This window comes from Notamacropus eugenii, chromosome 5 (assembly GCF_028372415.1).
Source record: "Notamacropus eugenii isolate mMacEug1 chromosome 5, mMacEug1.pri_v2, whole genome shotgun sequence".
In the NCBI taxonomy this organism is placed as follows: domain Eukaryota; kingdom Metazoa; phylum Chordata; class Mammalia; order Diprotodontia; family Macropodidae; genus Notamacropus; species Notamacropus eugenii.
Genome location: NC_092876.1, coordinates 291,717,829 through 291,734,048, shown reverse-complemented (window position 1 = coordinate 291,734,048; position 16,220 = coordinate 291,717,829). Strand labels below are relative to the sequence as shown.

The window sequence follows — 16,220 nt, the reverse complement described above, 5'->3', positions numbered from 1 at the left end:
AAAAATAAGGGTTTTAGGCAAAGGGGCAGATTTTACTTTCTGCTACTGCTCTCTTTGGATCTAGACGGATGCCTGGGGGTGAAGGAAAGTCTCTGAGGTCTACTTCTATCAAGACAATGTGCCCAACTCCCTCTCCTAGGTGCCTATCAAAGCCCCAATGTGTACATCCATGGTACATGGAATTCTTGATGATGAAAAAAATCAGATATTTTGACACATCTGCTCTAAACATCTTTATGACTATCCTATTTATTTGTGTGTTTTGGTATTATGGAGGCATAGATCTCTCTACAAGACCTACAGAAAATGTTTAATTATATTAGACTTAATAGCTTTATGATTCCTACTGACATAGTACAGTTCAACCTTTGAATTGATTTTCCCCCCAAATTATGGCATAAAAAGTTACAAAAATGCTGATTTAATAGAAATTTGATTTAAGCAGGTTTTCTAGAAATAAAAGTCATTTTTTTTTTTTACTGTCTACATTTTGATCTTAGATGAAGCAATAATTGTTTAGGAAAAAGAATGACTATATAAAATATGAAAACATAATTTCAGAAGTTATATTATTTGTATACTAACTGAAAAATAAAGGTTTAAAATTAAAAGGATTCTTATGTTGTCCTATATAAGCTTTCTTTACTTTAAATAAGTTTTTATTGATATTTTTTGTTTCTTATATCACCATGGTAGCCTACAAACTACCCTCCTTGAGAACCATCCTATAAGACAGTTTGTGTGTGTGTGTGTGTGTGTGTGTGTGTGTGTGAGACAGAGAGAGAGAGAGAGAGAGAGAGAGAGAGAGAGAGAGAGAGAGAGAGAGAGAGAGAGAGAGATCATTATAAATGATTCATACACTGAAAACTGTCTGAAAGCATGTGTAATGTATAATACCTGTGGACTTCCCTTCTCCATGAAGGGGTAGATTGGAGATATTTTCTCTTATCACTTCATTTGAGTCTCACATATAATGTGGGGATACTGTATTGGACTCTGAACTGAAGCTCAAATGACGTCAAGATGAAATATAGGTCCACAAACATTAATGAAAAAGTATAGCTCAGCATGCAATTGGGATACAATTCATCTTTCACATATATAATTTTCCATGTTGTTACAAGAGTAATCAACTTTATAAAATCAAGACCCAACCCATTAAAAGGAACGTTCTTTGCATAATTGTCTTACACCGTGAAGACTATATAGTACTTCATCTTTGCAAAAGCACTAATTTTCTCAGTTCAAAATGTTTTAAAGGATGTGCAAGTAAAAAAGGAGAAAGTATCATTTTTATGAATAGTCACAATAAATATAATTAAATTAATTTTATAATAAAAATATCCTTCTAAAACAATATTTGGTGGATATTAAAAATATTCTAAATACATCAATCTCTGATTTTCAAATTTATTCTCTGTCCCAAAATTATAAAGTAATTGTATTTATGTAGAAATTAGAGCTATAGATAATGAGTTTGCAAAAAATTAAAAAGAAGTCTACATGACAAATGAAACAGGAGAAAGTAAAGACATGCTTAATCACTTTCTTAGTCTATGGAAACAATTTTCATTCTCTTTTAAAGTTCTTTGTATCTAAGTATGAATGGAGAAAGAACCAACTGCCATGGGCAAGTAATGATACATTTGGTCTTAATCTGAATAAGAATTATTAATATTGTTTAATGATGTGATGATGAAAAAAGCATTTGGACTTGATATTTTATTATACTCTATGTGTGAATTAGAGGTATTTGGTTTATCAAATAGAGCTATGCAAATTTTTCTCCCATTCATAGCATTGTATTTGTGTGAAGTAGTTTTCTGTTGTAGTTGTTATAAAGACAAAATACTGATCTCAATAACTGAAAAAAATTATGAATAGCAATATAATTGATGACATTATGGATAGTATTTTGTTATAAATATAAAATTAAAAATGATTCATCAATTAATTTATTATATGTTTAAGTTTTTGTGCACTGTACAGAGCTTCTTAAACTATAGGCTGTGACCCCATATGGGGCTGTGAAAAATTTGGCAGCAGTAAAATGATTCTGAATGTGTAGTGACCAAAAATTAAAAATCGAATTTCTAATGAATCTGACGTGTATCCGGCAATGCTTGTCCATGTTCAACCTTGGTTCTGAACACAAAGCATGTGCATTTGCACTGTGTATACTCTCAGACCATGTATAGCTAAAGAAAGCTGCTGAAATGAGAAAAAGGGTCACTAATGGAAAAAGTTTAAGAAGTCTTGCACTACATAATGCAAATTATAATCTATTTCTCATTTTATTTGAGTAAAATTTGTATTATGTGTATTGATTATTTTATGGAAAATGGAGGCCACTTTTTTGGAGGGGTGAAGTAAATGTCACTACATAAAATTTGGAAACTGGTGGGCTACAACTAATAGAAAGCCAAAAATTTGCACTTTTCATTTTTTGGTTTTGGGAAATTGGCAAATTATTTTGATCATTTTTGATACTGGAAGACCTCACATATCACTTCCACTCTTTCTAACTTATAATTCATGTTTCAAAAATAAATATAAGTATTTGCTGAGTAATATAGGCAACAATCTACATGTTGTAGCAGTCACATAAGAGGATCATAATATCTTTATGCTTCTAATTTGAAATCCTATTGGCACCTTAAATTTAATATCTAAAAGAAGCTTATTGTCTTTTTTCTACAACTGTTATTCCTGTTTATTTCACTATTTAATCTTCCTACTTCATGTAAGTAGAAAGACTAAAAAATGACTTAAAAGTTTTAGTGAGCTCCATTGTCTACCAAATTGAGAGAAATTATTATTAATAATCAATTACAGAGGAGATCCATGTTTTTCCTCTGTATTACTTTCTTGTTCAAAGCAAGCCCGATTTCAGTCAAAAATTTATCCCACCTAGATCACCTTATCTTGGTAATTCTTGCCCAGTTAAATAACATTTGGGTGGGGACAGATTCTTTGATTAGGTTGCTTGTGACTGGGCAATTTAAAAGTAAATAACATAAAATTATATCCCCCAGTTGTCCATTAGAATGGTTCTACCTGTTATTGCAATCATTCTCATCAATTGTTAACCAATTAGAGTTGATTGCCACCTTCAGGAACATTCACTCTACCAAGGACATATAAATTGTAAGCCCACAGCCATAATTCAATTTTAGTCCATGAGAGAAACTACCAAATGACTATTTATGTTAATAAAAGGCTAGCATTATTAAAAAATTATTAATTACCCAGGAACTATGTCTCTGGAACTTTTTAAACGTCAAAAAATATATTTCAAACTCTTGGCACAAATAATGGAGATAATAAAAAATGAATACAATGTAAAATTAAGGTGGGCATGATGACTAAGGGTCAGTAAGCTTAACAATATTTCTATATATTGATTTCTATATATTGATATAGTATCTTTCCTATTCTATTATAATTCTCTCCTTCTCCTTCCCTTTCCCTTAGCCAAACCACTACCACAAAATGTGGAGTTAATTTAGGATGCATTTCTATAGAATGTTGTTTGAGTTACATGTCTAGGTTTCTGTATTGATAATGCATTTTTGCTTATTGTTAATGGAATTTTGCTTCTTTACGGGCAGATCTTTCCCATTCATTAATAGACCCATGTGACCTCCTTAAGTTACATGGAAGCCTGAGTCACATGAGTCAAGTCACATGGAACAGGAAGGGGCAGAGGAGGAAGGGGGAAACAGAAAGAGGCAGAGCTAGAGCAGAACTGAGAGGAAATTAAAGTAGTTGAAACTGAGGGAGAGACAGAAAGAGAAAGTAGGCTGTTGTCTTGTGTGTGAGTGAGAGAGCTTGTTTGCTGTGTTTGTGGGAAGCCTAACAGAGGGAAGGCTTAAGGCTGGTATTGTTCTCTGCATTGTACTTGTGTATAGATTTTTGTTGCTATTATGAATTTGGCTTTCTGGTGTCTGAATGAATGTTTTGGTTCTGTCTTCCATGTGGAGAGTCTGTTGAATTTCAGGATTCAGAATTGCGCTGGGATGACCTTATTACTGGGTTAACTATTATTGGGTTAACCCTTATTATTGGGTTAATATCTCAAGAACTAGCTTTCGTGATTTTTAAAATAAATTCAGAAAATTTTAAATTTACTCTCTTATTTTCAAGATTTCCTCTTTGGGACTTATTTTGGGTTTATGGGTTCATGGCCACCATAGGTGCTGTGAACTTCATTGGCACTATAGATTCCTCAAATGAAATTAACAAGGTCTAGAACTCTCATACACATACTGGAAGTATTAAGTGCATACTAGGGATTAATAACTTTTATTTTCTCACAAAGAAAATGCAAAAGAAGCAAAGAACTCAGAGTACTCTATTAACATGTAAGTCACTCAAAGGAGTTAATATGAATTTATGACCAGAAAAGGAAAATGCACAACCACTCTATTTATGTAATCATCAAAACAGTTATTTTTGCTTTTAATTTGATTATGTATCTTATTTTTCTAGTATTTAGCCATGCTTACATCCCTTCAATAAATCCAACTTAGTTATTATACATACATACTTATGTGTGTATTTTTTGCTAGGATTTTTTTAATATGTATATCCATGAGTGATTTTAGATTATATTTCATTTCCTTTTCTTTACCATTCCCTGATTTAGGTATAAAAAATCAATTTATTTCCTGAAAAGATTTTGGAAGATCACTTTATCTTCTCAAAAAAAATTTGTGTAACAGACATTAATTTTTAATTACATGTTTAAACATTCATATACAAAGTCAATCCAGTTGACTCTCACCCTTCAGTAGCTCTTTTGTAGCTAGTTCAATTTAATTTTCTGAAATTGGGGTAATATTTCTAATTCACATTCTGTTCTTTTAGATTTTCTATATATTTTTTAATCTTCCATTTTTTAACAATCCTCAGATTTGCTGACATATAACTATGAAAAATAGTTTTCAAAATAAAAAAAATACTTCACTATTATAACTGAAATATTCATTAATTTTTTTTTTTTGGTTAACTTAATTTTTCTCCCTCTTCTTTTTGGTCAACTACAGATTTGTTGACCTTATTATTGGGTTAACTATTATTGGGTTAACCCTTATTATTGGGTTAATACCTCAAGAACTAGCTTTTGTGATTTTTAAAATAAATTCAGAAAATTTTAAATCTACTTTCTTATTTTCAAGACTTCCTCTTTGGGACTTATTTTGGTTTTATTTTTGTTTTGATTTTTAAATTATAAATTAAATTCAATATTCATATTTTTCTAATATGTTAATACACTTTCTCAGAGATATAGTTTTTCCTCTGAGGACTGCTTTAGCTATACATCAAAATTCATGGCCTTAATTTTTTGCCTTAATGTCATACTTTTTTTTAGCATAATTGTTAATTATTTATATGATTTATTCTTTGAGCCAGTCATTATGAGTGTTAGTGTCAAATCTTCGTTTAGGTCAATATATATATATATATATATATATATATATATATATATATATATATACTCGTATTAATCATTATTTTTGTTATAGAATGAAAAAGTATGTTTAATTTTTCATATTTCACTTTTAAATATTAATTTATAATTTCTCTGTTCCTGAGCATATGTTCTTTTTTTAAATGCTGCATGTTACTGAGAAATGTATATGTTCTTTAATGTTCCTCTTCAAAATATTCATAAAGCAATAGAAATTCTATGTAGCAATATGAAAATTAGGGAGAAAATAGCAGAATGGCAAATTCAATTTTAAATAACTATAAAGTGCCCCCCAAATCTGGGGGTCCATTTAACAAGGCAAAATAAAGGCATACAAATACATTTGCAAAATATCCCTAATGTAAAAAGCTACTACTTAATAATTGTGGCAACATAAACAATTCATTACTCCTGTTTTGGTCAGACCAACATAATTAAAATATTGATACATACTAATTTAATGTTCAGACAAACCAAATCTGTTTGTCAAACCAAGAGGATTTAGAGACCTTGATAAAATAATAACAAAATTCATTAGGAGAAACAAAAAGTTACGAATTTCAATTAAACTTCTTTTTCTTCAAATAGGAACGAAAGGGAGATAACTCATTCAGACCTCAAATGTTAATATAAAGTAATAATCATTTAACATATTTGAGTATAATTTTTTTAAGAAGTAGAGTGGTGGAATAGACCAAGGAAGAATTACAAACAATTGCAACTAAACAAACCAATATTCAATAATATTTGAGGAAGGATTCCCCAAATTATTTACATAGTTGCTAATTATTTCTATGATTTATTTCTTGAGCCAGTAATTCAAAGTCCTATTACTTAGTCTTCATTTAGGTCAACATATATTTTTTAAAATTTTTCCCTGTATTAATCATTATTTTTATTATACTCAGAAAAATTGTTTAGTATTCCATATTTCACTTTTTTTATACATTAATTTATAATTTCTCTTTTCCTGAGCACATGTTCAACACCTTCAAGGAAAACTAAAAAGTAGTTTAACAGAAATTAGGTTTAGATCATTGTCATACACAATAATCTCAATTACTATGCGACCTTAATGTTAAATATAGCACCATTTTTAATCTAGTTATTTTGATTCCTCTTGAGATAAGAGACTTTGGCTGTCGTTGAATAGGTAATCCTCTTCCCATTGGACCTACTCATCTAAATAACTCACTACAATATTGAGAGGTGGTAAATCTATATTTCCTTGTCCCTTTCTCTAGTTTTTGGATTTGTTCTCCAAAGAGGATATGCTTTAGGAACTATGTGAACGAGCTTCTACTTTCACTCAAGGGTTAATATTTTACTGGGAAATTCCCCTATCTAATTAAGAGGTCTGATTCCTGAACTTTGGTACTTGGGATTACCCTCTAGACAATTTCCCCCCACCTAGCCTTGTGTTGCTCAGGGTATTTTCTTCCTCTTCCTAAAAGGCTACATTTCCTAGGAAATCACAATGCTCCTCTCCTCTACAGAGGAGCCTGGATTCAGAAATATCATCTTTGAATTATGCTCTCAGGTGATATGGGTGATGACGTGTCTGTTTCTTCTACTTGCTTCTGGAGAAATGCTATCAGTGCCCCAGCTGTTGCCATCACTTGACCTGGACGATATATTTGAAGGGTTCTTTTCTCTCTGCCTAAGTAGGTAAGAAGCCCTTGTTTGCTTCTGCTCTAAGGCAGCAATGACGGATTCCTGGCAAGGAGGAGACAGAGTGAATGTACAGGCTCCCTTTTGTCTGTGAAACATCCCCATTTTCTCCCCCCAACTCCAAAGAATATAGGTTCATTTTAATGCACATTGGTTTGTCTCCTGAACAGAGAAAAGGTGAAGAGGCATTTAAAAAAAAAAGTGCTCACTTAATAAGAGAGGTTAATATTCCAATAAGAATTTATCTTCCAGAGCTTCAGTCAGTCAATCTTGTGAGATATAAGCCTAGTCACTGCAAACCAATCAAAGGTTCTCTGTATCTATTCAGAAAGTAGGTTTGTTCATATTCTATTAGAAGAGATGCCTCTCAAACGCCTCCAAAACAAAGACTTATCCTCTGTGATCTCAATGAGTCAATAAAGTAACACTTCAAATTCATCAGAATCACACCTAGTCAATTCCCCTTACAACTGAATTCTTATTTAGCCTATATTCTAGGTCTGATGCTAGACACTGCTTGAGCAGCAGAGACAAGTAAGCTACTGTTTTAGCTCTCAAAGAACTTTAAATCCTAAATTAAAATGTTTAACAGTCTTTTTAAACATAAAATGCATTTATGTGCAATAATAACTTCATAAATAATTAAGCAATAAGGCAATGTGGTATAAAGGGGCAAAAATCCATATGAGTGTGGTGGGATATTGCTCCTTAAAAAGATACTGAAAATCAGTCTTGATTGGTTCAAGAAAGTAAAGGCTGAGACAGCTGATGTCACTTCTTATCATCTGAATAAGAGCAGTCACCAAGTACTATAGTCTGACACAGAAAATTGACTAGCAAGCCACAATGGACAGCTTGCCCATCTGAATCGACTTCCAGTGTCCTTGAGTCATGTCTATGCCTCATTTTATTCAAATGTTAAATCTCAATTACCACACTACCAGTTCAAGTCAGATCTGGCCTATTACAATATGAAATCTGGTCCAAGCACTGCCAATAATTGCATGTATGATCCTGGGTTGGTCAGAGGATTATTTAAGCTTGTTGCCATATCTAAGGTCCATTCTACCTGAAAAAAATTCTATTATTAAAAAGAGTACAAGAGAAGTAAAAACAAAGTGTTATAAAAGTGAGAAAAAATGAAATTACTTTTAGTGGGAAAGAATTAGAAAAAATAAAATGAAGGAAGAAACATTTGGGCAACCCTTTGAATGACAAGTAAGACTTTTACATATAGAGATGGATGTTACGCATGAGGGTTTGCTTGGAGGAAAGATCATAACCAGGCTGCAGAGGCAGGAAACAGAAGGAGAGCAATAAGAACAGGAATAGAAAGGAAGAGATGGACAGAAGAGATATTGTGAATGAAAATTAACAGTATTTAGTGACAGACAATATAGGGCTTGGAGACAGGAAAGAATGAAAGGTAAGATCTATAACTTGTATGATGTTGGAAAGATCATGGGATTTGAAGTCAAAGGACCTAACTTCAAATGCCAACTTATTATTATAATATTCTTGCTATTTATATGACCTTTGTAAGTCATTAAATCTTTTTGAGAACTAATGCCTTGGAGTTTTTAATCTCTACTTCTATGATCCTACGATTGGGAGTGGGGGTGAGGGGACAAATAAACACATTAAATGAGATTAGAAAGAATATTTGGCTTGAAGGAAAAAGATGATAATTTGTGCTTTAGATGTGCTAAATTTGAGGACTTTGTAGGACATCCACTTAGGAAGGCTCAGAAGAGACAGAAAATATGAGACTGAGGTTCAAGAGAAAGAGTACTGAGGATAGATCTTTGAGGGACCCCCATGTTTAAAAGAGGAGCCGGAGGAGAAGACAGGGAAAAAATTGTCAGAGAAGTACTGGAACAGTACAAAAGATAGTATGATATCACCGAATGCAAGAGAAGAAAGAGAAGCAGTTTTCTATAGTCAAAAACATTAAATAAGCTGCCATCTTTTTTTGATAAAATAGGGGAGATTTTTTGCTGACAGCACTCACTGTGGGATCTTGGAAATAACCATGGAGCATTTCTGTATGTTACTTTAGTCCAATGTAACAAGTGGAATAGGGGTGAAAGTCATTGGAGTAGGAGTCATGAGCTTAAGAAGGTACATCAATATGAATAGACAGGCCTCTCTCAGGAGTGACAGTTTTGTGATAAGGACAAGCTGAAGACTAAGAAGAAAGTTGCTACCCTCTGTCCTTTTTATTAAAGAACCCCAGTACCATAAAACAATATTTATTTGGTGTCCATTCATGCAAGATACTGTGTTCATCAAGAAACTTCTCCAGGAGCTTATGATCCAGAAAGGACCTAATGTCTTCTAGTTAATGCTTCAATAAGCATTCATTTTTAAAAGTTACCTAGTTGTTTACTTTTAATATCCTATAGTTCACTCATAGAATATCTTTGTTCTACCGATAAACAAAATATGTTTGTATGTGTATGTTTAAATATCATGGTACATTATTCATTTTCATTATTTTCATCTTCAGAGAAAAATGCTATATTCTCTCATTATGTATACAAGAGGTATACTGACTTAAGTGAGCTATCCCTTTAATAAGCATTCTTTAACATTCTTCTATCTACTTAATCATTAAGAAGCTGTAACTACCAACTAAGTGAGATAAATGGGCAGTGCAACCACAAGCCAATAAATAAAGAATTTAAGTTAAGAGTGCTAAAGTGGCAGCCAAACCTGTGCAACAGCTAAAAAATCTAGAATTTTTTCCCTAAAAGGCATAGATGTAAGCTTGTGATTATGTTGAGCTATGTAAAAGCAAGTGAAAATTCAAATTATGCTATGAATCACATTCAAATTCTTGGCCATAAACTCCATCTCCCACTATCTTCCCAGAAGGCAGAGGTCTATATAACATGTTAAAAGTCCTTCCTTCATTTCTCTGGACATCACAAAAGAAACACTGGAGTACACTGGCTTTCTACCTGTCATCTAAAGCTCTCATCCCATGACCAGTCTATCTTTCTGTCATATAATTCCTTAATGGCATCCTGTTCTTCAGGGCAACTCATTGGTTATATTTCTCAGCCTGATCACATCCACCATGCATCTTTTTCTTAGGTTCTAAAAGGCTATATTAGTAAAGCACAAGCTATGGCAGGTTCTACACATAGAAAAGGCCTCATGAATGGCCCTGGGAACAGAACAAATCTGTTTTTTGAAAATCTATCTAGTTGTACCAGAGAGACACATCACCAGTGGCTGACTACCTGATGACTAACTTTTTGGCCATGCAAACCACGGAACAAAAGGCAGAGACTGTTGTCTTTGTAATTCTCTAACACCTAAAACTGTTGTATGGTCACTTTTTAAATGAAGTATATATAAATTAGAAAATTCATTATTAATAATAGCTAATATTCAATTAGGTTTTACAAGCACTTCATAGATATTGTCCCATTTGATCATCATGAAAAGCTTTTGAATAAGGAACTATTACTATTTCCATTTTACATATATGGAAATTAAGATTGAGAGAGGTTAAATCCAGGGACATATCGCTAGTGTCTTTCTGACTCCAAGTTCAGTACTCCATCCACTATGCAACATAGATTCCTCCAGCAAACATTTAAAATGTACCTTTTTAGATATTTAAAATGGCTTCAGTTAGTTTGTCAAATCTTTTTTCTTATGCTATGATGTTGATTTTAAGTAAGATGCATTTTTACTTGGTCCTGAGGACCACAGTCATATGGTTTGCTAAATTCTTTCTTAAAAGTTTTTCAATGATATTATAATGGCAAAATAGTCAAAATAGCTAATGGTTGGAATATTCTGAGGCGAGGCAAGAACTGGTTTAAGTTCAAGGACATAGAACGTGATGAGGGCCATGATGTTTAACAAAAGTTATGAATGCCATTCGGTGTTCTCCTTAACCCTTTCTTAGTAGGAAAGATGGGTTACATTCTAAAGACTTATGATCTGGGTGTAAGTAAATGTAGGGAGAAAAGTATAATGAAGAAAACTTATAGCTATTAACAAAAGTAAAGGACAGTAGGGTATAGACATGAACTAAAAGATGAAGAACAGGTTTTTTTCCAGAGACAGTGACAGGGTTTATTCCGATACATATTAAAGAGTATATCATGAGGGAAAGTAACAGTTAACTTGGGATACCCTGGAGTGAGAGTTAAATGACATTAGTGGATAACTAGAAATAGAGAAATTCCTTACAAAGTCATGGAGGTAAGAGGGCAAAATTTGAATTCATGAAAATGATGTTCTGTGTGCAGACTGTAGGCAAGGGTAGATTATTCACTCAAAGCAAGTTCATTTTATCATGAGCTAAATAAGCTCAATAAAGTACTCAGAAAAAATACAGTTTAAGCAAAGTTTTTCTTCAGTCTTAGAGGGACACTGAAGAGTGGACCAGGGAACATTAATTAGATTTGCCAAGCCTTCCTCATTTGCATTTGTAATAACCTATTGTCTTTCAGTGTTCTGGATATTGGAGAGTGAGGTAGGCCTAGGAAGAAATGGATGGATAGCTGCGTGTTTCATTATTTCTGCATGTTTTTCATAAAATAGCATATGTATTCTCTTCATTTGTGTTTTGTAATTATGTTATCATTAATATGAAATTTCTTTGGCACATGATTTTATTTCTTGCTTTGAATCACGTAAGTAGCAAACAGTAATGATGAGAATTTTAACTCATAACCTGCACATGACTGGTAAAAAAGAAATCTATACAGCTGCAGCTCTCCCTGCCACATCCTGACTTTCCCTGTTGAGGTTTTGATATACCTCTGGCTGGCATAAGAAATTAAATGGAATTTGGGGATGGGGGCTGTGGAAGCCACAGACGACATATGAAGGCCGGCAGAGAACACAAATCCTATGACCAAATACTCAACCCAAATTTTACAATAAGGTATTGTAAGTACCCCATAAAAGAAAAAGAAAAAATAATCAGATTTCTTCTTTGGTATGAAGGGAGAGCCAAAACGTTTTACACGGATTTTTCAGATCATGGAGGCACTGAGCCCCTAACCCCCACAATGTGGAAGAGATAACTGTACCTTCTTAACCCCATGAATATAGAAATAATCCTTAGACCTAGGAACACTGCCCACTATTGCCTTTCATAGGATCATAAGATTTCTAAGTGTGATCTAGGGCAAGTTGCTTCACCTTGCTAGGTCTCAATTTCCTCATAGGAAACTGAATGAATGGTTTGGCCTCAATGATGTTCAAGGTCTCCTGTAGCTCTAAATCAATGATTTCAAAGCTTCAGAGCCTATACAGTCAGACCTACAAACAAATAAGAATCTTTTTGACATCATACTGGCCAACTTTGCTTGAAGATGTCTATTGAGGTGAATTTCACTCTCTCTTCAGACAACTCGTTACACTTTTGGAAACTGTTAAATGAGAGAAAGTTTCCTTTTTTATATATCATTTTGACTTCTTTACAATTTGTACTCACTGTTTGAAGTTATGCCCTCTTGAACCAAGCTTAACAAGTTTAATTCTGCTTCACACACTTTTGCCCTCTAATCTTTACTAGACTAAACAAACCATGGTTTCTTCAGTTGATCCTCACACAGTAAGAAACTGAGTTTCTTCATCATTCTAGTAATTTCCTCTATCAATATCATGCCCAAACAATGGCAATCAGAACTGAACTCAATACTCTGGATGTATTTTTACAAGACCAGAATACAGAGTGATCATTACTTCCCTAGTTCTGGACACTGTGCCTTTCCCAGTGCAGTCTAAGATTAAATTAGCTTTCTTGCTTGCCATTTCTAACTTTTAATTCATACTAAGCTTGCAATCCACTGATATTCCTAGGTTGCTTGATTTGTTGGGGGTGTGGCACGATCAAATTCACCCCTTCCCCCATGAATCGTGTATCAGGGTGGGCTAATAAGTTTTAATCCATTGAGTGGATAAGAACTCCAATGACAACCTTTAGTGACATATATGATATAATATATATTGGTCTAGTTACTTTAATAGCAGAGAAATAACTTTTTTTGATGAATGGACAATAAAGAAAATTCTTGGTTATTGCTAAACCCTTTCCTTAGGAAAAAGATTATTCCTATAGTAGCAACTCCTACTCAAGCTCCATGGGGTACAACTGCTATTACCTTGATAAAATACTGTCTGGAAACGTTTTCCTAATATTCTATTTGTTAGACAATCTTTTAATTCCATGTTTAAAATTTCTCATTTGCCCCTAAGTCTTAGACTAAGTCAAGACTTAGAATCTGTTTAAAGTTAAGATTGCTTTTTGTATCTTAATTCTATCTGTTTTATTATCCACCTTAGCCAACAGTGTTATTTTAAAATAATTTCTAAATTATTACTTAATAATATTAATACATGTTCTGCATGTATATATGTATATATATATACATATATACACAAATATGTGTGTTTGTATCTGTGTGTGTATCCACATACACACACAAAATCAGTTCTCCAAAATGGTAATGTTTTCCAGACTTTAAAATAAGAAAATAGTCAAAAAAGGCAAAGTATTTTTGAAATAAGAAAACTCTCCAAATGAGAATATAAATACCTACCATCACTTCTGTGCATATACATTTAAAAGCATTAAATCAACTTGTAAAGGAACTACTAAAAAATCATGTTGCCAATTCATCCGATGAATCTTTTGTTGTCATATAAACAACACTGGGAATAAATTTTAATTAATAATAATAAAAACTTTCTTTGACTACATGATAAAAATGTATTTGTGTATTAAAGGCTTACTTGTAAGCATCCTGGTACTAGAAACCTCATTAATTTCTTGCTTGGAGGATCAGAGAATTTCAGTGAGTATCTTTCACATTTATTTTTTTTAATTTATAGGAAAATATCTTTCAATTTTATAGCATTATATACAATGAATTTTTAATCTATCATTTTTCAACAACCTCATATTATTATTCTCTAGATAACAGCTCTAATATTATTGTACTTGTGTTAACTCCAAGCCTTTGTCATTATTTTCATTGTAGTTCTGTCCTTGGTAATAAAGTATCTGATATGGTCCCGCATCTCTCCCCCCTCAAACAATGGCTGCTTTACTTCACTGAAGCAGATAAACAGGACAGATAATTCAATGCTTGTTATATGGTTAGTGATCCTTGTAATATAAAAGAACAGAATGCCCTCTGATCATTCTCAAAATTGAAAACTGTATTTCACTTAGGAAATAAGGTTTCTTCACTGGAAAAATTTTCTAATGTATATCAAGATCAGAAACGCTTCCTCCTATTTTGAGAAAAGATTTTAAAAATTAACCCTAAGAGAGAAATAAATACATTTTCCAGAAATAAAACCATGTTTTCAGCTAAGTAAACCTATGATAATAGCAAGTAAAAATTAATTACATATCCTTTCCATAAATATGAAGGTGACAGAACTATTTGTTACCATAATTCCACTTTTGTTTCTTCCAGTCTAATGAGAAGTAATGCAGCATATTGTATAGAGAGTTGGCCTTGAAACCAGGAAGACTTCAGGTCTTATTTCTGATTACATACCCACTCTGTGACCCTGGGCAACTTAACAATGTCTTAGAAAATTCTACAAGACTAATAGTTGTAGAGAGGTATCAACTTTTCTTAGTGGAGGAAATTCCTCATTGGAATACCTGATACCACTAATACCATAGGCCCAGTCTCTATCCCTTTTTTTTCATTTATTTGTTATTGGGGATCAAGTCAAAATTTTGTGGGTAAAGTGGACAGAAGCGCAAGGACTATAAAATACAAATATCCTCCTTCAGAGTCGCTAATCTTTACTTCCTTAAAAATTGGGTCAAAAAACAGCTTGTGTATGATCAAAAGAACAAGGACAGTCACTCTTTGCACTCCTGGTATATTTCTCATTATTTAATCTAAAAATAAAGATTATAGATTTAGAAAGTAACTATAAGATGACAAATAGGCCATATGGAAGGAGAGCAGGACAGAGTTTCACCAGTCATAAGGTTGTAATCATTATTTTAAAATGGAAGCCAATTCTGGCTAGAATTATTTAGCCCAGGGGTGGGGAATCTCCCTGTGACCTCAAGGCCACATGTGGCCCTCTAGGTCCTCAAGTGGGGCCCTTTGACTGAATCCAAACTTCACAGAACAAATCCACTTAATAAAAGGATTCGTTCTGTAAAATTTGGATTCAGTCAAAAGACCGCACCCAAGGATCTAGAAGGCCACATGTGCCCTTGAGGGAGGTTGCAGGTTCCCCATCCCTGGTAGCCCATCATCCAGAAATATCATTAATGTTATTCATACTTTTTCCCCCAAAATTTGAAGTGACTGGTTTCCAAAGAAAGACATTTAAAGCCTATTCTTCCTTGCCTTATAAATGACAAAAATCCAGTCAGAACACTTGTTATTGTTATATCTTATATTGTTTCCCCTGTTCCATCCAGTAAAATAATTAGATGGAGGAATGTAGCACAAAGAAGAGGACATGTTGGGCCTAAGATAGTACTACTTAAAAATATTTGGATTATGTCTACACAGTAAAAATGGATATGTCTTATTTTTGAACATTAAATTTAGATTCTCACCGCATAAAGTCAAGGTTAAAAAAAAAACACAAAACAAAATCCAGCCTTCCTGAATGATTAAATAATGCAAATCTCTTACCTTGTGGCTGACGGCTGGGATGGTATATTTGAAGGTCAAAAGGCTGTGCACTGGTTTTTTGAATTACACTGACATTCTGTCCTGTCCATTTGTTGGCTTTAGATAATGTATTTGTTCTCCAGTCAGTCCAATAGACCTCACTTCCATACAGAGAAACAGCGAAGGGATGAGAGAGGTATTCATGACCTCGTATGATCTCTATCATGCCTGTTCCATCATAGAGGGCAGAGTAAATAGCATCTGACCTGCAGAAAGATAAGCCCACTATTAAAACACATTCATAAAGTACGACTTCCTATAGGGCAAAAATGACACAATGCTATTCCCCTGAAGACTGATACCAACATTGTTTTCTAAATTTATTTATAGTCCTGCCATGGCAACCCAGAAAGTTAGAATATCCAGAAAGTAACAACCCT

The 16,220-nt window shown here is 33.2% G+C and overlaps 1 protein-coding gene across 3 annotated transcripts in view; it reads right to left on the bottom strand.

The window, feature by feature from the left end:
• LRP1B (LDL receptor related protein 1B) overlaps positions 1 to 16,220 on the bottom strand; it is a 2,222,640-nt gene that overhangs the window by 767,660 nt on the left and 1,438,760 nt on the right. For all 3 annotated transcript variants that reach the window (XM_072613193.1, XM_072613191.1, XM_072613192.1), the window contains one exon: positions 15,802 to 16,046. In XM_072613193.1, the coding sequence (XP_072469294.1) occupies positions 15,802 to 16,046 (245 nt within the window). The remainder of the gene's footprint in view (positions 1 to 15,801; positions 16,047 to 16,220) is intronic.